Here is a 23540-nt window from a genome sequence, read left to right as displayed (position 1 = left end):
TCCAACAAGCTTATCCACATCATTTTTTCCCAATAGCAGGCACTCACATCACTCTGTGCCACATTTTGGTAATTCTCACAATATTTCAAACTTTTTCATTATATCTAATATGTCTAATATGGTGATCTGCCATCAACAATCTGCGATGTTACTACCGCAACTGTTTTGGACAGCAAACTTAATCAGCAAATGTTGTGTATGTTCTGACTGCTCCACTGACCAGCTGTTCCAATCTCTTTCCCCCTGGGTCTTCCTCTTCCAAAATACAAAAATATTGAAGAATATTACATAAACTTAGCTGATAAAGCAGTAGCAAGGTTTGCAAGAAGAAACTCCAATTTTGAATTAAGTTCTACTGTTGATAAAATGCTATCACACAGCATTACATGCTACAGAGAAATCTTTCACAAAACGAAGAGTCAATGGATGAGGCAAACTTTATTGTTGTCTTATTTTAAATGGCCACAGCCAAACTAACCTTTAGCAACCACCACCCTGATCAGCAGCCACCAGCTTTGCGATAAGACCCTCCACCAGCAAAAGATAATAATTTGTTGAAGTCTCAGATGAGGTTAGCGTTTTTTAAGCAATAAAGTATTTTTAATTTAAGGCCCATACATTGTTATTTTTTGACATGCTATTGCACACTTAATAGACTACAGTATAGTATATACATAACTTTTATATGTGCTGGGAAACCAAAAACTTCCAAGTGACTGGCTTTATTGTGGTGGTCTGGAACCTAATCAAAGTATATGCTTATTACAATCTTCTGGTCCTTGGAGGATCATAGATCTAGAATTTCAAAGGACACCAGAGGTCATAAAGTTCAAAACAAAGAGTATACTCACAAACACATGTGCATATGTATTATATATGCATATGTAATACATATGTATTAAGCATGAGAGACAGAATTAGAGCCAGTGCTGAAATTATCATTCTACTGCAACACGCAAGGTCTTCATTGGATTGGAATTGACTTCGGAGAGGTCTCTTAAGTGCTGCTGGCCTTGGTGCTTTTATGATTGCTCAATCTTTACTTGGGTTTTTTGTTGACACCATCACCTGTGCAGGCTTGGAATCGAATATTTAGGGCTGGAAGGGCCCTCGGTGGTTACATAGCCACCCCCTTCACTTTTACAAAGGAAGAACTGAGGCTGAGATGGGAACAGGATACTAACAGGGAGAAAATCACACTGCCAAAATCCAAGCCAGATTAAGGCACTCTCCACGCTGTGCTGCTCACTGATGACTCTCTACCATCCCACAGCAAAGCCTTTACCGTAAGCTCATCTCAGCCCCGGACTTCACACAACGGAAGCACCCTCCACCATTTGGACCCTCTCTCTTTTTGCTAGGTTTCTGCCAGACTTCCATTTTCAGGAGGGTGCCTTCCATCACTCTTTAAGCTGTATTCTGACTCTCCAGGCCATCCTCCACCACGCCCGGGTTGGACACCCCACCCCTCTGAGGGCCCTTTCTTGTGTCTACCGGTATTAGAAGCAAAGTTATTTGAGGGCAGGGTCTTTCATTTGTATTTGTGTTCCCTGCGCTTAGCGCAGGGTACGCAGTAAGCGCCTAATAAATGCGAGTTGATCTGACTCCCCGATGCTCCAGCCTGCAGGCCCCACGTTCTCTACCCTGGCAGGGGCGGAGAGCTTTGCTCCCCTAACCTGGGCTCTCAGGCCCCAGTCAGGATCCCTCTGGCAACCCCTCCCCTGCTCGGGATGCGCTCCTCTCTGAGCATGCTCCAACCCGCCTCCGGCCCCGGAAATGCTAGCTGGCACTGCGTCTTCCCCGCGGTCTTTGCTGCTCTTCCCTTTTTTCCAAGCCAAACGCCGCCTTCGCCACCCCGGAGTCCCCTCCCCGCTCTGGGGGTCCTCTCCCACAATTCCCGGCCTCCCCTGGCGGCCCGCAGGAAACCCCGGGGGGGAGGGAGGGGACGCCGGCGTGGGTGTGTGCGCGTGCGCACGGGCAGCCTCGACGAAGCCGGGTTCCCCACGAGGAGCAGACGCGCCCGAGGACCTCGGAGGGTGAGATGGGACTGAGCGCGAAGCCGCTCCGAGAGAAGGAGGAGGAACGACTACTCTTCCTTCCTGTTCTCTCCTCCCTCCCTATGGAGGAAGAGAGGCGGAGGAAAACGAGGAGAGGAAGTCCCTTCCCTACTCTGGCGGCACCTCTTGTGGACGCCCTTACTTCCCTGCCCCCTCCCCGTATCCTAGCAACGCCGCTGACGTAAAGCTGGGGGACGCGGTTGTGGGAAGGACGGGGGTTGGGGAGAGGAGGGAGATCACTGGGCGGCCTACGCTGCTGCTGCGCAGCTAGGAGCAGGGAGGGCCGGGGTGGGGCCGAGTGCCCCGCCCCTCGGCCTGTATGGGCTGGTCTTGAAGTGCGGGTTATACGTAGGGAGACTGGGGAGGGTCCTGGAGGGGTAGGGGAGTTGTCGGACCTCCCCCTAAACTCTGGGGGTCCTGGAGCTCTGAGGACTTTTGGAGAGCCACAGAATGGAGTTTGGCAATTGATCCCTCAGCTTTTATTGGAGTAATTTTTTAATGTTTGAAAGGCAACACGTGCCAATGCTCCCCCCTTAATTTTTTTTTTTGTAAATGGAAATGATTACAGAAAAACCCAAACGTAAAAGGCTTATAATCCTCATAAAAGGTTTATATCTTTTGCCTACCCACTTTCATTTTGTCTTTCTATTAATGTGGTATTAGGTAAAAACAGGTTTCTGCTGGGTCTCAGATGGTTCATAAGCTGGTAGAGTGCTTCCCTTCTGTTCTTTTTGAAAACGAAACTGGAGTTACCCCAAAAGTTAGATGGCATTGGATTTTTTACAATGAAATTAAGCCAATAGCCACCCACCAAGAAGTAGTTACAGAATGCATTTTGGGGATAGATGAGGGCACGTGACAAGATCCTAAATACTTTTTGATGCAATATTTCATTGTATTCCTCTAGTCACTAAGCATGTATTAAGCTGGCACTATGTGCCAGACACTGTGCTTAGGGTACAAAGAAAGGCAAACGACAGTCCCTGCCCTCAGTGAAAACAAAATTTAATGAGAGGAAGCGAGTATGTACAAACAAGCTTATACAAGACAAATAGGAAATAATTAAGGGGAAAGCAGGTACTAGAATTAGGAGGAGTTAGAAAAGGCTTCCATAAGTCCAGTGCAGTGTAGGTAATAGTCTAGTTCCTTCTTTTGTAAATAATGATTTGGGAATGGGGTGGAGGGAGGGAATAAATTTCATTATAGCTTTTCCTCAACAGCATACTGAAGGATGTTTATTCCAAGATCTCTGAAAGTCAAACGGAATGTTTCTGATGATGACAAGAGTGGTGTGGCCAAGAAACTTAAACCACAAGGAGAAAAGCTGTCATCAGAAGAAGACAGAGAGATCCCAAATGTTGCCTTACTGGGGGAAAAAACCTCAGCACCATCAGCAGGGCACAACCCTGAATTAGGCTCTTTGCCAGATTCAGATGGTCACTTTGAGGCGGTTTGTTTAGGTGGACCTGAGCAGAGTACTGAAGACAGCTGTGTTCCAGAAGAGCCAGTAAAATCTTTTGCTAAAACCCAGCGTTTGGCAGAACCAGGGGAGCCTGTCTGTGTTGTCTGTGGTCGTTATGGAGAATATATTTGTGATAAGACTGATGCAGATGTTTGTAGCTTGGAATGTAAAGCAAAACATCTTTTACAGGTTGCAGAAAAAGAAGAAAACATAAAGTTCCAAAAAGTCAGTTCTGAGCCTGAATCTCCCCGACTTGATGCCTTTTATGCCTATAAAGAACACTCCTTTATTTTAAGCCTTCTGGATGACCAGGTTGAGAACCTTAAACTGCAACTAGGAATTTCAGTACAGGGTCAGGAAGTTCCAAGGCCTATCATAGACTTTGAACATTGTGGTTTCCCTGAAGTCTTGAACTGCAACTTGAAGAAGTCAGGCTATGAAGTTCCAACTCCCATTCAGATGCAGATGATTCCTATTGGACTTTTGGGAAGGGATATAGTGTGCAGTGCTGACACAGGCTCAGGAAAAACAGCAGCTTTCCTACTTCCTGTTATCATCAGAGCTTTGGAAAAAGTAAGTTAAAGTTCACATGCTGGTCTCCCATTCCCTTGATATCCTGTACTTACACATTGCAAAGGCAGGAACAGAACCACTGGGTAGTGACCTTTTTCTTTTCCTTTTTTTTTTTTTAAAGTATTAGACACCTTAACAACAACACCAAAAATACCCAATTAATTTTCTATTTAGTAAATGCTATTTGCCAGGCTGGGGCAGCTAGGAAGTGTAGTGGATAGAGCACCAGGACTGGAATCAGGAAGACTCATTTTCCCGAGTTCAAATCTGACCTCATTCACTTATTAGCTGTGTGACCCTAGGCAAGTCACTTAACCCTGTTTGCCTCAGTTTCCTCATCTGCAAAATGAGCTGGAAAAGAAAATGGCAAATCACTCTAGTATCTTTGCCAAGAAAACCCCAAATAGGATCATAAAGAGTTGGACACAACTGAACAACAACAAAAAACCCAATGTAGTCAAGATCAGTCAGCTCCTTCAAAAATAATCTTTGATCAAAACACTTAAAATGCCATGTTGAAACAAAGACTTCACTATGGTCAGCTAGGTATTTCTTATTTACTTAAAAGCACAATCTAAGGGAAAAGCATATATTTATTTGATGGAAAATTTGTGAAAGAGAATATCTCATGAGGAAAATTTTCTCAGATTTCAAATGAGTACTTTTCATAATATTTATTCATATATTTAAATGAAATTATGAATACTACAAATCAATGTATAGACATAACCATATATGCACATGTGGGACAACCAACATTGATGGAAAGGACCCTATAAATAAATAAATAATAAATAATTCAGAAGGAAGCAAGCATATCTGTTGGGTTTTGTCCTTCCTTCTTGAAGAAGACCAAAATGACATCACTATGTTGGGGTCAAGGTACAGTGTGTCTGACTGTGGCTGATCAGACCAATATGAGCTCAGAAGGCTCTACCACAGGTCTGGCACAAATAGTCCACATGAGCATTTGGAGTGGAGATGTGTCTAAATTTGCTCATCTCACATATCTCGAGCTACTGCAGTTCCACTTTGCTCATAGAGCAGAGCACCTGCTGGCATGCAGGCACACTATGCTGGGCAGTCCTTAGCCAGTATCTCCCATATTTCACAATCCATACCTAAGTTCTTCAGGGAGACCTTGAGAATGTCCTTGTATACCTTCTTTTAACCCCTGTGTTAGCACTTGCCTTGTGTGAATTCTCTTTAAAATAGTCTTAGGCAAACTTACATTTGACATTCGAACAATGTGGCCTCCAGCCCTTTGAAGTTGCACTCTCTACAGAAAGTTTGAATGTGTGGCAGTTTAGCTCAAGAAAGGACCTCAGTGTCTGGTGATGTTCAGTTTCCCTGCATGGCACTGGTCTACTGTCCAGATTTCACAGGCCTACAGCAATGAGGTCAGCTCTGTAGACCTTTGCCTTGATAGGCAGCCTACTACCTCTTCTTTTCTGCATTTTTCTTTGGAGCCTCCCAAACACTGAGCTAGCTCTGGCAAGGTGTGCATCCACCTTATCCTCTGTGTGTACATCCATGGAAAGTATACTGCCAAGGTAAGTGAACTTATCCACTGCATTCAGTATGTCTCCATTTGCTGTAACCAATGGTTCCACATATGAATGGTGTGTTGCTGGCTGATGGAGAACCTCTGTTTTCTTAGTATTCATTGTTAGGCCAAAATCAGCACAAGTAGTAGAGAATTGATCTATACTTTGTTGCAGCTCAGCCTTAGAGACTACATCGAGTGTACATAGAAACACAGGATATTGGACAGAATATATAAAAACAAAACAAAACTTTTTTATGTGTACCAATTTAAAACGTCAGAGGAAATAACTTACATTGAGTACATTAATTACACTATTAACTGTTATCACCATAATTTTATTTGTGGTTTCAAGCACTCTTCTGTATTAAAACAAATGATGGCCAACATAAATTTTTCAGTTGTCGATCTTTTATAAGTAAACTGAGCAAGTTTGTAGTTCAGAGGTATGAGTGCAAAGTCTAAAATAAAATCACCCTGAGGGTTCTAGGGATACAGTAGCTGGATGAATGATCCAAAAAATGAATAGGTCCTACAGATGACCAAATTTATTTGTCTTTTGAGAAGCAATTGTGACCATTTTTACCCCCACCTGAAAATACCTCTGGAGGATTGGGAGGAATAGAGAACATCATAAAAGTATGACTGGTGGTGAAAGAAAGAATGTCTGAGCTCCATTTGCAACTTTACATCTTTTAGTTTTTATACAATTAAACCAGAGAGCTGCCCATTCATGAACAATAAATAGCATTACAGTTTACTCATATTGCCTACTTCCCCCCCAAATAATAATAATAAACACTAAATGCCTGCAGATCACTGTATTAGATGCTGGGTGAGATGGGAAATTTAGATAAAACATTGTTTCTGCTTTCATCAAGCTTATAGTCTATTAGAGGACAGGACACTATGGCAGGTATAATACATATCACATACAAAAAAAAATTTATGGGAGATCTTAGAAGCAAGGACTATCTTGTCCTAACAACAAGATGAGGGAAGGCTTTTTGTAGGAGGTAACATTTGGGGCTGGTCTTAAAGAATGAGTAGGAATTTAGTAGGCTACCACAAGAAGGGAAGAAATTACTCGCTTGAGAATGTAGAAGAAATAACCTGAGAATAAAGCAAAAAGCATTGGGCTAACAGAAAGAGGTTGGTAAATCACAGAACAAGAATGGGGAGAATATGGTGTCAGTGGAATGCACAGACCTCAGAAGGTGGAAAGTCATTAAGGGATAATGGTGAAAGAAGAGTCCTCCTAGGGATAAAAAAGATTTAATGGGGGCAGCTAGGTGGCACAGTGAATAGAGCACTAGTCCTGGAGTCAGGAAGACCTGAGTTCAAATCCAGCATCAGACACAACACAAAAACTAGCGGTGTGACCTTGGGCAAGTCACTTAACCCCAGCTGCCGTCCAAAAAGAAAAAAAAAATTAATGGTTGGTATTCTTGATGGTTGTTTTTTTTTCCTTTCTGTATTTCTAGAGAAGAACTCCATCAGCACTTATTCTCACTCCAACCAGGGAATTAGCCATTCAGATAGAGAGACAAGCTAAGGAGCTAATGTATGGCCTACCAAACATGAGAACAGTCCTGCTTGTTGGAGGTTTGCCTTTACCTCCCCAGCTCTATCGCCTGAAACAGAATGTTAAGGTAAGAACTAGGATGGCATTTTACAAGCAAAAGAAGAAAGGAAAGTTTACATTTAAAGGAAATTGTAGGATTTGATTTCAGGTAGACTTTCCAAGCATACATTTAACACTAAATATATTTTCTGTGGAACATTTTCTTCCCAATTAATGTAAGATAATTGTGTAAAAATGATAAACAACATTTAAAAGGTGTATGTTAAAAGAGAATAGAACAGTTAATTGTGTGGTTAAGAAAGGAGGGAAGTGGTGATCAGTGAGAGGGTTCATCAAGAATGGAGTCAAAACTAACTTAATTTCCTTTTTGAACAGGTAACTAGACTGGTAGATGAAGGGAATTCCATTGACATATTCTTCCTATATTTTAACAAGGCATTTGGCAAAGTTTCTTGTGATTTCTTTGTAGGTAAGAAGGAGGAGAAAGGAATAAGACTTAATATAGCATCTCCTACGTGCCAGGCACTGAGCTAAGGGAAAAGCACATTTACTTGATGGAAAATTTATGAAAGAGAATAATATCTCGTAAAGGAAATTTTTACAAACTTATTTACAACCTTTTTTGATTTTGTTGATTCTCACAGCAACCCTGCAAGGTAGGTAGGTAACAATAGTCATAGTAGCTAACATTTATATAGAATTTACTATGTGCCAGGTACTATGTTAAGTGCCTACTGATTATTATCTCATTTGATCTCACAGCAACCTGGGAGGTAGGTGGTATTATTATCCCTACTTTACAGTTGAGGAAACTGAGTACTTGCCCAGGGTCCTGCAGCTAGTAAGTGTCTAAGGCTAGATTTGAACTCAGGTCATCCTGACTTCAGTCTTGGCACCCTCTCCACTGTGCTAATATGGACTTGAAGATAGAGTTATATAGATTTGTCATTAATTATGTAAGCTACCCTAAAGAATATTGTTTAATGAGTTGATGTCATTGTGGTGGGAAGTCTCTACTGGAATACTCAAAGTACCTGTCCTTGACTGTTCTGTTCAACATTTTTTTAACAATAACTTGTATGAAGGCATAGAAGAGCATGGTCACATGAAGCTGGATAGATTAACTAACATGTCAGGTGACAGAACCAAGACCCCAAAGCAATCTAGACAGGTTAGAATGAGGCGCTGAACCTAATAAGGTGAAATGTAATAGGGAAAAATGTGAAGTCCAACACCTGAATGCAAAAAATCAACTGAGCAGGGGTGAAAATGAAGATATTTGACTAGACAGTAGAGGACTGAGAAAAAGGTTTGGCTTGTTTTAATGGGTTGCAGGCTCAGTATGAATCAATAGTGTGACATGGTCGGCCCAAAGCTAATGCCAGTGCAAACTGCACAGATGAAAATAGAGCATCCAAAACAAGGGAATTTATGACTCCTCTGCCCTCTGTCCCGTCAGACCAGATCTGTGGTGTTCTCTTCAGTTCTAGGCAGGGCATTTTAAGGACACTGACAGATTGCAATGAGTCATGAGGAAGACATCCAGAATATTGAGAAGACTGGAAATCATGCCTTACAAGGGTTAGTTGAAGGAACCATCAATATACCAGTTCTAGCAACATAGGGAACTTAAGGATATTTTCTTAAGAGTACAGACTAGTAATGCTTAATGTAATAAGCATCTATTATGATGTGTTTTAAGAGAAGGCTTAAGGTCTAACATGAGACATCCCAGAGATGGAGGTAATTAAAATCATAAGCAAGGAAATTGCTGAAACCTCCTTCGCAGTGCTTTTCAGAACAGATTGAGGAAGAGGGGCCAGTGTTCAGTGATGGTGCCACAAGAGACTGCCCTTGTGTTTGGCACACTCAGGATCTGCCAGTCTCTGATCTCTTCCTTTTGGATGATGGGCAGGATACCCAGATCCTCATCATGTCTACAGTAGGGCAATTTCATGATGTAGGGATGCACCATGGATTTGTATAGGGAGAGGAAAGGTTCTCAGGTGCATCTGATTCATGTCCTGTCTCTGAGGTCCTAGGCAGGAAGATGCTAGGAAGGCCCCATCTGTATACACGTGTGGCATGGAAGTTTCAAGAAAAGGATGGGTAGAATGGGTACATCTAAAGCAGAAGCGTCCTATAACCAGTGCCCCAAAGACCCCAACAAAACCAAAGGTGTTTTGGGTTTTTTTTGGATTCTCAGAGGACATTTAGCCCAAAGAAGAGAAGCTTTGGTGGAGAGGGGCAGGGAGTGATGAGAGCAGACTTCAAGCATTTGAAGGGTTGTCAGGTGAAAGAAGAATTAAGTTTGATCTTCTCAGCTCCAGAGGGCAGAACTAGGAGGTAAGAGTGTATTGTAGTGAGGCTCCATTTTGGCTCAATAGAAAGAAAAACTTCCTGAGAAGTAGAGTGGCCCCAAAGTGGGGGCTAGTGAATTCTTCATCCCCAGAGTTCTTCAGGTAGAGGCCAGATGACTATCCCAATGAGGGGCCGTGGTAGAAGGATTTATTGTTTATGTGCCATTGGAATAGATAGTATCTGAAATCTCTTCCATCTCTGCAATTTCAGTTAGTCAGTAAACATTTATTAGGCTCCGACTCTGCCTACTGGGCTGTCGTGTTTGGCATATTCAGGATCTGCCTGCTATGCTGATTTTGACATTGAATCACTCTGTGCTATATTTGAAAGGTAATTGTTAGGCCTTTTGTTGACTTGCCATATATAATTTATTGGAAGTCAGGAGGGACTACCCTAACATATATGAAATCACAGATCTCAACCCAAAAAATTTGTTATCTGATTTTTCTTTCCTCCTTCTAATTTTGCCTTTTCTCTTTCTATAAGGTTATAATAGCAACTCCTGGGAGACTTCTGGAAATAATGAAACAGGGCTCTGTGGAACTCAATGGTATAAAAATAGTAGTCATAGATGAAGTAAGTATTTGAAAAATATATATGTATTTTTTTAAAATACCAAATTGTATAATGTGATCGAGGCAACTTTTAATGTTGAAAACCTAAGACTCCCTAGATACAGGGGTTCTTAATTTGCTGGTCTTGAACCCCTAACAAATTTGTGGCTTGATTTAGGAAATCTGTGAATCTGTATACTGAAAAATTACATCCTTATTTTCTCTAACCTTTGGTTTTCTTTTTAGTTTTATGCATTTTATTTTATGCATGTAAAAATATGATTCTGAGAAACGGTTCATGGGCTTCACCAGACTGCCCAGGAACCAATGCCACAAAAATATGTGAAGAACCTCTGGTCTAAAAAAGCATCAGAGCAAGGGTGAGCCACATGTACTCAAAGGATAGTAACTTTTCCCCCAAACACCCAGTGTACATATTTGCATACACAGGGTAGTACTCTTTTGACTTGGGATGCTGACCAGAGATCTCTTCTCTGTGCCTGGGAAAGGGTGATGCTCTGTCACTTAAGAAATGCTCTTATATACGGGGAATTAAGCCAGATTTATAAAAATAAGAACAATTCACCAATTTATAAATGCTCAAAGGATATAATAGGCACCTTTCAAAAAAAGAAATCTAACCTATCAATAGCCATTTGGAAAATTCTCTAAATCTCTATTGATTAAAGAAATGCAAGTTGAAACAATCCTGAGGTACCACCTTACAGCTATCAGGTTGGCTAACGTGACAGAAAAGGGAAATGACAAATGCTAGAGGGGATGTGGAAAAATAGGGACACATACATTGTTGGTGTTGCAAAATGATCCAACCATTCTGGAGAACAATTTAGAACTATGTCCAAAGGGCATATCTTTTGACTTGGCAGATACTAGGTCTGTATGCTGAAGAGATCAAAGATAAAGGAAAAGAATCTTTATGTACAAAAATATTTGTAGCAGCTCTTTTTGTGATGGGAAGAATTGGAAACCAAGGGACTACCCATCAACTGGGGAATGACTGAACAAGTTGGGGTATATGAAGATGATTGAATACTATTATGCTGTAAGAAATGATGAAAGGAATGGTTTCAGAAAAAACCTGGGAAGACATATATGAAGTGATGCAAAGTGAACAGAACCAGGAGAACATGGTCAACAGTAACAGTGATCAGATGTGGAAGACTTAGCTACTCTGATCAGTACAATGATCCATGATCTTTCCAAGGGAGTCATGATGAAAAGTGCTATCCACCTCCAGAGAGAGAACTGATGAACTTTGAATGGAGATTGAAACAACTTTTCTTTTACTTTCTTTTTCTTACTTTTTTTGCACCATGGCTAATATGGAAATATATTTTGCACGACTTCATATGTGTAATGGATATTGTGTTTCTTGCCTTCTCAGTGGGTGGGGGAGGATGAGGGAGAGTGGGAGGCAGAGAATTAAGAACTGAAAATAAAAATTTAAAAAATAGATAAACAGATGCTCTTTGATTAGCAGGAGCTTGATCTCATCTTAGCTGGTCTTGCAGTGCCTTAAGAGAATGAGTTATCAAGGCTGACTTTACACCAAAATTTTCTAGATCATACTGCATATAGATTATATGGGATCTCAAATTTTGGGTCAGCCACATTAGTTGGTTAGAAAAGTTTGCAAATTTTTCTCAAATTTTGAGTCTGGTAAATTGATTTTGTGTTAAAAATTAAAACATTTTATCCTCAATGCTCTTCACTTGAGTTCTTTTTATTGTTCCAGCATTTATTGAGTCTCTACCAAACACCCTGTACTCTATTAGGTATTACAGTGTATAAAGGTCGGATGAGACACTTCTGACTCACAGGAAGCATATACTCTAATCAGGGAAGGAAGATAAACACATTTGAAACAATCAGTGATTGGGACAGCATGCTCTCTAAAACATCATACTCTAATGTAATGCTAAATTGTACAGTGGGGGAAATTAGTGAATAGGACGTGATTGTGCTAGGGTTTGTTTTTTGTATAGATGATGAATTTAAAAGAAGTTAAGAAGGATGAAATGAATATGCTTGTCATTAGAGAGCTTCACCCAAATTTGGGACTTGGACATAGTGTATGGAAGAGTAGAGAAGTGGGGAAGGAGCATGCAGCAAGACAAAGGCAGGAGAAAGGGTTCTGTGAGACAGAAGCTGAGAATTTGTCTTGGGGCCTAGAAGGAAATAAGGTTGGACAGATAGGATTGGGGAATCACATTGTGGTGGATCTTTAAAGCCAGGCAGAAGAGTTTGGACTTGATATGGTGGCAAGCGCTTGGACATACTTGAACAAAGTATTGTCTAGGGAGAAGGGTTTGCCTGTAACAGTGTACGAGGTGGATGGAGGAGGAGTAAGACCAGCAGAAGCTATGGTGGGAATGCTTGCAGGTGGGATGAGTTGGGGGCTAAAACGAGGGCAGTGAAGGAGAGATCTGGAGAAAGGAGTGAGCTCAAGAGACAGGGTGAAAGAAATCAACAGGATCAAGCGACTGATGAGCTATGCAAGGAGGGGATGGAGAACAGGCCTGTCATCTTTCTAAATGGCAGGTCAGGAAGGGATAGGAGAATGAGTAGAGTCTAGATATGTTGAATTTGAGATGACAAAGGAGCTTCTGATGTCATGTGGGTAGCTGGAAATAGGGAGCCTGGATTCCTCACCACCTATAGTGTCCTCTTCCAAGTAGTGCTCTGTACATAACTATGTTGTGTGTGTGTGTGTGTGTGTGTGTGTGCATAAATATTTGTGCAGTACAAATTAACTTTTATTTGTGCTGTATATTTTTTATGGATTTGTCTCCCCCATTAGGATGTAATTTCATTTAGAGTAGAGATCATTTCATTCTTTGTACTTGCATCCCTAGGGTCTAACATGATTCTTGGTGCATAATAGGTGCTTAATGATTGATTGATTGATTGATTGACTGAGGTAATAATTGAAGTCACGAGATAGGAAAATTTATCTGAGGGAGAGAATGTATGAAGAAAAGCAGAGGTTCTTTGTTACAAGATAAAGAGTTCCGTGGACATGGCAGCATACTAGAAAATGACTGTTGTATAAGAAGAAATGGAAATCATCATTAAAACTTAAAAAAAAAAATCAGGGGCTAGTGACTGACTAGAGGTTGGGGGGTTGGTATGCACAAGAAATTTGAGAAGGATCCAGTGAATGAGACAGAAAAGCTATGATTACATAGTATCACAGAAGTCAAAGTTACAAGGACGTGTTCAGTGCTGCAGACAGGTAACAAGGGATGAGGACTGGGGAAAGATTTTTGAATCTTCCTGGAAGGATAACATTTTGGAATTGTTGACATTTGAAAGTGTGGTTTTGGCAAAGTATTGCTGTTGGAAGCCAGATAACAAGGGAATAAGGGTAAAATGAAGGGTGATGAAATGGAAGCAGCCAGGGGTATGTTGTCTATTTAAGAAGTTTGGCAATAGGGGCGGCTAGGTGGCACAGTGAACAGGGCACCTGCCCTGGAGTCAGGAGGACCTGAGTTCAAATTCGGCCTCAGACACTTAAACACTAGCCGTGTGAGACTTAGGGAGACTTAAGCTTGTTTTATCTTGTACATTGAGGCTGTTGTCTTCTTCACTCTTGATCCTTTTATCTTCAGGGTAAGAACAATAACTCACACTTATATTACAACATATATTTAAGCTATTTAATAACCATCACCTATTTAAATAAGATATGTTATACCGAAGTATACAAAGTTATAATCTTTAATGATACTTTGAATTTTTAAAGTTTATTAGTGAGTTAATTTATGTAACATGCTTTGCAAGTGCTAAAATGCTATATCAATGTCACCTGTTATCTTTGTTATAAAATACTTTTATTCCCAGCAGCCTTGTGAGATAGGTGGTACCAGAATTATTATCCCCATTTACCTAAAGATGAAGAAATTGAGACTTGGAAAGGTTGTAACTTGCCCAAGAATACACTATTAGTAAGTCTCAAAAGCAGGACCAGAAATCAGTTCTTGACTTCTTGTCCAGGGAGCTTTCCATTTTAGCATTTGACCTCTTATGCACCTTTTACTTATGAAGGAAATGATGGCTTATCTTTTCTGCTTTCTTTCTTTGTAATTGGATAGGGAGTATTATTACTTAAATTTACACACAAGAACCGAAATTCAGAGAGAATGCCTAAATTCTATGGTAGTCATTGGGTCAGGCATAGAATATACTTCCCACTAGTATTCTATATGCATACATGTCTGCTTTAGAGGTGATATTTATTTTAGATTTTGGTTAGATTTTCACATGTGAATGATTCTAAAAAAAAGTAGAGTGAAATGATAATATTACGATAAAACCATTTATAAGGTACATCTAGAGAACAGGAAAATATTTAAAATATTTGAGTGCTGTGACAAAGTTGAATGAAGAGTCAAAGAACAGTGAAGTGTTTTATTTTCATTTTCCTTGTATGATTGACGCTTACACTGATATTTACAATGCTGAGGTGTCAGCCACTTTATTTTTATATGTGTAGTATTTTATAACTTTATAATGATTTCATTTTAGGCTGATACCATGTTAAAGATGGGCTTTCAACAGCAAGTCCTTGACATTTTGGAAAACACTCCTCTCGATCGTCAGACCGTTTTGGTTTCTGCCACAATTCCAGCAAGCATAGAACGTCTGGCAAGCCAACTTCTACATGATCCTGTGAGAATTATCATTGGAGAAAAAAATCTGCCCTGTCCCAATGTCCGCCAGATTATTTTGTGGGTAGAAGAACCCTCCAAAAAGAAAAAGTTATTTGAGATTTTAAATGTGAGTAGAGAAATATTCTTTTACATTTAAAGTCTGGGAGATAATGGGAACATTTTTTTCTCCCAGTTTTTACAGTAATAATGATTTCAAGTGGAATTTGTATGAAAAAAATTTTGACACATTTGATTGAACCACTACTTTTTTCCTAGCTATTCCTGAAAGTCATAAGAAAATTACATTTTTAGAATTGAAATAGAAAGTTAAATTCTTTTTCCCTTAAAAAATATAGAAAAATCTTAACACTTAAGACTAGAGCTGGGACCTTACAAGGACCTGAAGAGAGTCAAACCCTTCATTTACTGATGAGGAAACTGAGGCTGAGACTGGCTAAGTTATTTACCTTGGATCTCGGATAATGAGTGTATGAGGAAGAATTTCAAGTCAGGTCTTTCTGACTCTAAGTTCAGTACTCTCTCCTCTGTGCCATATAATCCCTTTGGGTATATATAGACATTGGCTAATTTTTTAAAGTTCTGAATAATTAGAATACTTCAGTTATATGTGATAATTATCCCTCTGCAGGAAATACTTAAAGTGTGCTCATTGTCCTAATGGCTTATGATTTGCTGTCAATATATTGATGCTGGGATAGAAAAGTACAGAAAGGGGTGGGGGAAGAGAGAGAGAAGATTTTTGCATTTTTTTTTATTAATGACTAGTGACAGAGTGTGACTTCTTTTAATGAATGGACCCCCAAGAAGGAGATTTACCCTATTGAAACAAGCATCTTCTCTAAAATATCCTCCCGAATGTATTTAACCCACTTGTCCGGGGTTAAAAACTAGTTGTTGTTGTTGTTGTTTTGCTTTTTGTAAACCTAAGACATTCTTTTTTTGCAACTTTTTCTTATATTCCCAAATATAAAGTGCTATACCTGAATGCTAGTTCTAACTACAAATAAAACTAGAGATTCTGAGCAACCATGAGGACTATACATAACAGAGCGTGGCAGTCAGGATTAAAAGAATACTGACAGCTTAGACCAAGAGTTGGCAAATTATGGGGGAAGGTTAGGGTAGTTGGGACTAGGTGACTTGCCCAAGGTCACACAGCTAGTTTTTTAATGAAAAACTAATTTTAAGTGAATAGGAGAAAATTTATTTTTATTTAGCACCACACTTATTTTTAGGATTTAAATTAAGGATGAACATTTTAATATTCTTTTAAAAATAATGTTTTAATTATTTTCTCAATTACATGTAAAAACATATTTTTAATGTTCATTTCATATATATGTATATATATATGTATATGTATATATATATATGTAATTTTTTTTTTTTGCTTTTTGGAGGGGGCAAGGCAGAGCAGTTGGGGCTAAGCGACTTGTCCAAGGTCATACAGCTAGCGTTAAGTGTCTGAGACTGTATTTGTACTCAGGTCCTCCTGATTCCAGGGCTGGTGCTCTATTTATTGCACAACCTAGCTGCCCCTATTTTTTTTAATTTTTGACTTCTAAATTCCCTCCCTTCTTTCATACCCTCCCCTTTCCTTGAAAAGGCAAGCATTTTGATATAGACTATACATGTACAGTCATGCGAAACATATTTGCATATTAGCCATATTGCAAAAGAGAACACAGACCAAAAAAAAAATCAAGAGAAATGAAGAAAGTAAAAAAAAGTACGCTTCAATCTACATTCAGACTCCATCAGTTCTTTCTCTGGAGATAGTTAGGATTTTTCATCATAAGTCTTTCAGAAGTGTCTTGTAAAATTTTAATATTCTATTACCCTTAAGGGGATAAAAAGTATATGGGTCTATCCCTAGTTCTGTCTTCTGACAAGAGGAAAAAAATTGGGTTGTGCTCACTTGGGAGAATATTTTAAGCAAGAAGCTTGTTGGAACAAACCCCTTTTTATCCCATGTCGGTTGTAATAACTGTTTAGCCAGTTTGCTAACTGTAATATACTCAGAAGCATTTTTCACCATAGGCTATGTAATATGACTAACCTAAAATAGTTTTTTCAAATGCCTTTTTTTTTTCAGGATGAGAAACTCTTTAAGCCTCCAGTACTAGTGTTCGTGGATTGTAAGCTAGGAGCCGACCTTTTGAGTGATGCAGTTCACAAAATCACTGGGTTGCAAAGCATAGCTATGCATTCAGATAAGACACAAGTAGAAAGAACAAGGATATTGCAGGTTTGACTCTCCTATTATGTGTGTTACTCCCAAACAAAACCACACACACTGTCTCCCATTTTCACTTAAGCATTACTATCCATTTCTTACAGATCTTACTGTTACCCTAAGACTTTAAATGAAGTTTACCATTCATCTTTGAAGTAGAAGTCAAATCCTCATGAGTTTAAATTCCATTCATTTTGAAATTGTCATCATTTGGGCAGGAGTTTTAGTAAACTAGTTAATAGTATTAGCAAGATTACTGGAGATTGTGGGAATTTTTAAGTTATTTGAAATAACAGATTTTTTAGAATTATCTGTACAGGGGCAGCTAGGTGGCATGGGGGAATAGAGCACTGGCCCTGGAATCAAGAGGACCTGAATTTAAATCTGGCCTCAGACACTTGACACACTTACTAGCCATGTGACCTTGGGCAAGTCACTTAACCCCAATTACCCGGTCCTCCTCCCTCCCCCCCAAAAAAAGAATTATCTGTTCATTCAAACAAATTCCAGTTCCGATAGTTTGCCAACCCTTGGTCTAAGTTATCAGTATTCTTTTAATCCTGACTGCCACATTCTATTATCTATAGTCCTCATGGTTGCTCAGAATCTCTAGTTTTATTTGTATTTAGAGCTAACATTCAGGTATAGCACTTTATATTTGGGAATATAAGAAAAAGTTGCAAAAAAAAGAGTGTCTTAGGTTTACAGCTATAAAACCACTAATATATACATCAGCTGAACATAGATTAAAAACAACTAGTCAGTCTGTACTGATTTTATCTCTTTTATTGTCCTAATCTATATTTAATTCAACAAACATTTATTAAATGCGTGGCGTTGTGCTGGGTACTGAGGTGACTAAGACAAAAATGAAAGAGTCCTGCATCAAGGAATTTGAATTCTACTGGTTCCATCACTTTCTAACCCTTCCCCTCTCCACTGTCAGCTTCTTCAGCTCACCTCCAAAATGTTGCTTTCCTAGGAGGAAGATGGATTTAGATTGGTCAGTGAAATAGATATAGTATGTGCAGAACTATGGGTAAGTTTTACCCATGAAGAGCATGTATATTTGAATGGATGCCGGCTGACTTTTTCCCAACTCCTTGTTCAAAGTGTTACCAAAGATAACATTAGCAACATTAGATTAATAACATTAGATAGCATTGCAGGGATCCCTGAGTCACATATACGAAAGTCCTTTTATTAAGCTCTTTACTCTATCCTAGACTTGATTATACTTTGAGTCAAGTTATGCCCTCCCAAGACCTTCATGAGATAGTACATCCTTCTTATTATAACATGGAAGCAAATCACTTCATTTCCTTTGACCTTCTTGTTATCTTTTAGAAATGGGAGGGCTAGACCAAATTCTAAAGTTCTGTGACATGTATTTTGCATGTTATTCTTGTTTTGAATCACAGTGAGGCTCATCTCTACTTTTTCCCCTCCTTTCTAACAGCAGAAACATGTAAGCCTATTTACTCTAAAGCAAAGAAGTTTAAAATATGCAGGGCATTGGGCTTGGTGCCAAGTCATTGTCATTATGATCCTTGCCCTCATGAGGTTTGCAATCAATTTAGGGAGATAAGACATATACACATACAACATTTATTGTTGTTCAGTCATTTCAGTTCCTTTTTTTTTGGTTTTGTTTTGTTTTGTTTTTTGCTTTTTTGGAGGGGGAAGGTCAGGGCAGTTGGGGTTAAGTGACTTGCCCAAGGTCACATGGCTAGTAAGTGTTAAGTTTTTGAGGCCAGCTTTGAATTCAAGTCCTCCCGACTCCAGGACTGGTGCTCTATTCACTGTACCACCTAGCCACTCCTTGCCCTACTTTTCTTAATCCCACTTGGGGTTTTCTTGGCAAAGATATTGGAATGGTTTGTCATTTCCTTCTCCAGTTCATTTTACAGATGAGGAAACTGAGGCAAACAGGGTTAGGTGACTTGTCCAGGTTCACACTACTAGTTAAGTGTCTGAGGTTGGATTTAAATTCCAGGCCCAGCACTCTCTCTATCCCCTTTATCACCTAGCTGTCCACATGTAACTACAATATCAAATAAAATCAAATAAATTCCTGGAAAGATTTAGACAAATGCTGGAAGAAATCTGAGGAATTAAGGAAGAAGCATCATGACAGAGAGGGAAATTGAGCATTTGGAACTCAAGGACCCATATTCAAAATCAGACTGATTCTCACTATTTGTATGACATTTAATAATAATAATAATAAGCTATTTAATTTCTTGTCCTCAGCTTATAAAATGAGGGGGTCATTAGAGAATCTCAGAGCTGTAAGAAACAATCTATACAGAATAGATGGCCTCTCAGATTACTTTAAGCTCTCACTATAATACTATGAAACAAATTCTGGTGGGGAAATATCATGGAAGGCTTCATGGAGGAGATGATATATGAGCTAATTCTTCAAATATAGGTAGTATTCTAATGACTCTGTAATTCGTCATAGAGAAGCTTATTACTGCAACAAAACAATGCGTATTGCTTTTTTGACAGGGTTTATTTCGAGGAGAGTACGAAGTCATAGTAAGCACTGGAGTCCTGGGACGAGGACTAGACTTGATCAATGTCAAATTGGTTGTCAATTTTGATATGCCTTCAAGTATGGATGAATATGTACATCAGGTAAAAAAGGTTTTCTGTGGTATCCTAAACCTCTATTTGGGAGTTATTTTTAGACTCCCTTTTAAAATATGCTGTTCTAATGGTTCTGTGAGCCCATTGATACAAGTCTTCCCTCTAATCTCCAGTAGAGATTGCTATTTAAATGAATACATTTGTGTCCAGCAATGCAGAGCCTTTTAGAATCTTTCTGTTTAGTGTAAGTCTTGTCTTCATCCATTTATACTCAACTGTGAGTTCTAACATAGGACTTCACCTCTCACAAAAGCCTTCTGCACACTTCCTTGTCCAGTATGTGTTGGAATTAGAATGGAATTAGTTATGAATGACTTCTCTTGCCTATTGCCTTCACCTGCTAAGATAGAGGGTGGGCCTCTAAAGTGGGGTAGTAACATGGGACACTTTGGGATCTGGGCTGTGTGCCAAGGTCATCTACTCTGCATCTACAGATATGTTCAATTTGGCAGCTGCTTACGGCTTTCAGAGCCTTTTCCCTGTTACTGGAATGAGGCACTGTCACATATTCCTGCCCTGCCTTGTATCTCTATTGGAAAGGAAGTTTTACTTGCTTTTAGATGTGCAACTCTGGAAATCACCTGAGAGATGAGAGCTGCACAAGTGTACACCTGAGACTGAGCAGCAACTTCCAAGTTCTATTTCCAGAGCTAGGGGTAGCAGCCATGGACTTTAACCTCTGGGTTTGGTCTGGTTATCCCATCAGTTGTTTGGAAGTATTTTTAGGTACCTATGGGAATTGGAAACACAGTTATCATGACTCTATATTTATATGATAAAATATTTTTTTTTGGAAAGTGAATTTTCTGGATAACCAAAACTTTCCCACTTTTCCATTGAAACATTCTTTTAATTTAACTATTCTGAGGGAAATCTTTCTAAAAGGAGTTGATACTTTCCGCTGCTTCAGTCAGTGTACACTGAATATACAGGGGTAGATGAATAGAGATCATTTGATCCAATATGTTCATTCTTTAGATAGGAAACTAAAGTCTAGAAATGTTAATGACTTGTACAGGGCTTACACAAGTAAAAATGGGACTAGAACCAAATTTTCTGACTCTTAGCTCAAAGCCCTGTGTACTGTATTGTACTGACGAATCTGGATTGACTTTATTGGTATCAATTATCATGTTGGGTTATAATGTATCGGTGTTGTTGAGGAATGTAGAGCTGCTAGCTCTTCACTAAAGGGCTCTATACTGTCCTACCTGGTTTGGGGTATGCTTCTTAATTTCCTTTTTCTCCTTCCTCATTAGCAGCTGCCTTTTCTGGTTGCTGTCAGCATGCCTGACTCTTGCAACCTACTGTTGCTGTTATTCATATTTTGCTATGGACTAGAACATGGGACTGGTTATTATTGTATGAAAATGAGAGTCTCTTCTACCAGAGTGTATGGACTTGCAAGTTATTTTGGCTGTTTTGGGTGGGGAGGGGAGAGAACCTTGAACAGAATGAAGTGTTTTTAAATTTCCATATTTGTAGATGGTTTTTCCAGATGGTTATGGATAAGAGCCCTGGAAGTTAGACTTGGGTATGTGAAGAATATTACTGTGTATCAGTCAGCAACCCAAATTAGTATGAGGCCTACCTGAAACAAATATATTTAATCCTAAAGAAACTATGTCATAATTAAATTTTTTTTAAAAAAATGTTTATAGGAAGGAATATTTTATGTAAGAAGAGCATTGGGCTAGAAATTGGGAGTCCTGTATTCTAGTTACTTTTCTAGTAACTTGCTCTGTGACTTTCTGCAAGTCACTTCACTTGAGGGAGTTGGGGTAGAAATGATCCCAAAAAAGACCTGTTTCGTTCTCCGGAATCATTCATACATTAGCATAGTTCTTTAAAAATGTTATCATTGATAAATATTGGGTGCTATAATATTAGCAAGTATGGAATATGTGGTAAAATTCTTTTGTCAGACTGATAAATATTGTGAATCTATCTAAGGATTATGCTTTAAAAAAAAAACCAACCCTTGATTCTCATCAGCAATGATACTCTTTGTACTAGTGTAGATTGTACCTTCCCCACCCCTTGGTAGATGGTTCTTTTTGCTACTGGAACCAAAAAACAAAATGTCCCTCAGTAGACAATGTCCTTGAAACTAGTTAGACTGATCCTTGGGGGATAGACACATTGTCCATTTCCAGGCTTAAACTTGAAATCTTACTCCATGTTGGGTAGGACCTGTTAGAGCTTGCTTTTGACTAGCTCAGAGCTTAAAAACCCCTCGGGTCCCCTCCATGCCATGATGAAGGATCTGAGAAGTATTTAAGCAGAGGATGCTCTTTGTCAACCAGTGTGAATATATCATGGACCACATGTGGAAACATGCCCATTTGTAGATAAGGAGGTTTAGTTATACTGGCAGTCAGACATCCTGGCTTCAAGAATGTTGATAAATTGGTTGAGGCATGTAGCAATTATTTCCCACTTGAGAATAGTTTGAGCTTATTTTCCTTCATTTAAGTTAGAGATAATTTGACGTTTGCATTAACATAAACTGTTTTTCAAAGTACAGTGACACTGTAGTTAATTTTGAATTTCTTTAAAAGGTTCTACCCAAACTTAGAAAATCAGTCAAAGCTTTAACAAATTTCTGGAAATGGACTATAAAATGTATCTCTGAATAATTGGAATAGAATGTTTGCCTAAGTCTTTCTCTGCATAGTCTCTCAGGGTCCACTTTTGGGGAAGGATGAAGACCAAACCCGTGATTTCATTGGCGCTGGGAACTTTGAGTAAGGAAATCAACTCCCTATAGCACAGTCCCTCTCAGCCCTCAAGAGAAGTTCTTACAGAATTCATAAGTTCAGTTCTTTGTATGGGAATTCATCATGATATACCATGAGAATGTATTGCTTTCAGACACCATTGATGAAATAGCTTTAATGTCACATTTCAGGTGGGACTAGTATTCTAAAGTTGGTAGATAATCCCCTATTTAACGAAAGCTTATAGCCTGAGGTCTTTAAAAAGTAATTTCTGTTCTTGAGGTTTGATAATAGGAAAGTTAATATTAGTAAAGCTTATTAAAATTATGTCTTCCCTTTTCGTTCCACTTGAATAGAGACTAAGATTCTAAATGTTCCACTGAATTTCATTTGCAGGTTGGAAGAGCAGGAAGATTAGGTCATAGTGGAACTGCAATCACTTTCATCAATAACAACACAAGGAAGCTTTTTTTGGATATTGTGAAAAGAGTCAAACCGACAGGATCTATTCTTCCTCCTCAGTTACTGAACTCCCCTTATCTTCATGAGCAGAAGAGAAAAGAACAGCAACGAGCCAGCCAGGCTCAGAAGACCCAAGTAACAGGGGATAATCTTATGGACATCATTAAAAAACATGATAAAAGTCATTCTCAGAAGTAACTAATTGTGCCACTTTGAATAATCTTGTCATTGTGCAATATCAATGAAAGTTCTGCAAATTACTATCATATAGTATCTGAATAAATGGATCATATTTGTAAGGTGAGGATATAGGGATGGTTTTTGTTATTGTTGAATATGTCAGACTTGGACAGCAGATGTTGTACACAACTTCTTTTCCTTCATATGGTTGCTAAAGATCGCCATTCTGTCTAAAATGAGTGAGATTGAAAGCAAAGGATCTGTTTTTGTCCTCTGTGCAGAATTATTTTGAGAAGATTAAAGATCTTTTTGCATTACAAAAGATCCTAGTTGTTTTCTTTCCCCTTCAGTTCAGTAAACATGCTTTGTTTACTGTTTCTAAGAAGACACACTCAAGGATTATTTTATATTTATGCCACATGTTGCTTTGCCAGTTGACAACTCTACATACGCAT

The 23540-nt window shown here is 39.1% G+C and overlaps 1 protein-coding gene across 5 annotated transcripts; it reads left to right on the top strand.

The window, feature by feature from the left end:
• Window positions 1-1347: 1347 nt before the first annotated feature.
• DDX59 (DEAD-box helicase 59) lies at window positions 1348-23407 on the top strand. Of its 5 annotated transcripts, none has more exons than XM_069074520.1 (8): window positions 1348-2238; window positions 3278-4092; window positions 7123-7290; window positions 10071-10160; window positions 14687-14938; window positions 16928-17080; window positions 19583-19711; window positions 22840-23407. In XM_069074520.1, the coding sequence occupies exons 2-8, from the start codon at window positions 3289-3291 to the stop codon at window positions 23101-23103; spliced, it is 1860 nt and encodes a 619-aa protein (XP_068930621.1). In that variant the 5' UTR covers window positions 1348-2238; window positions 3278-3288; the 3' UTR covers window positions 23104-23407. The 5 variants fall into 5 exon arrangements, with proteins under 5 accessions (XP_068930621.1, XP_068930623.1, XP_068930624.1 ...); XM_069074519.1 differs by having other exon boundaries at window positions 1353-2036; XM_069074518.1 differs by having other exon boundaries at window positions 1359-2216; window positions 3288-4092.
• Window positions 23408-23540: the final 133 nt, after the last annotated feature.

This window comes from Petaurus breviceps, unplaced genomic scaffold, assembly GCF_028583685.1.
Source record: "Petaurus breviceps papuanus isolate PSGF00001 unplaced genomic scaffold, PetGlider_PUasm1.0 90895, whole genome shotgun sequence".
NCBI classification, from domain to species: Eukaryota; Metazoa; Chordata; class Mammalia; order Diprotodontia; family Petauridae; genus Petaurus; species Petaurus breviceps.
This window is presented reverse-complemented; position numbering and strand designations above follow the sequence as displayed.

Coding starts and splice junctions, on each gene's coding strand:
- DDX59 (XM_069074520.1), top strand. CDS start 3,289: ATGTTTATTCCAAGATCTCTGAAAGTCAAACGGAATGTTTCTGATGAT. Junction 7,291..10,070: donor GCCTGAAACAGAATGTTAAG/GTAAGAACTAGG, acceptor TCTTTCTATAAG/GTTATAATAGCAACTCCTGG. Junction 17,081..19,582: donor AAAGAACAAGGATATTGCAG/GTTTGACTCTCC, acceptor CTTTTTTGACAG/GGTTTATTTCGAGGAGAGTA.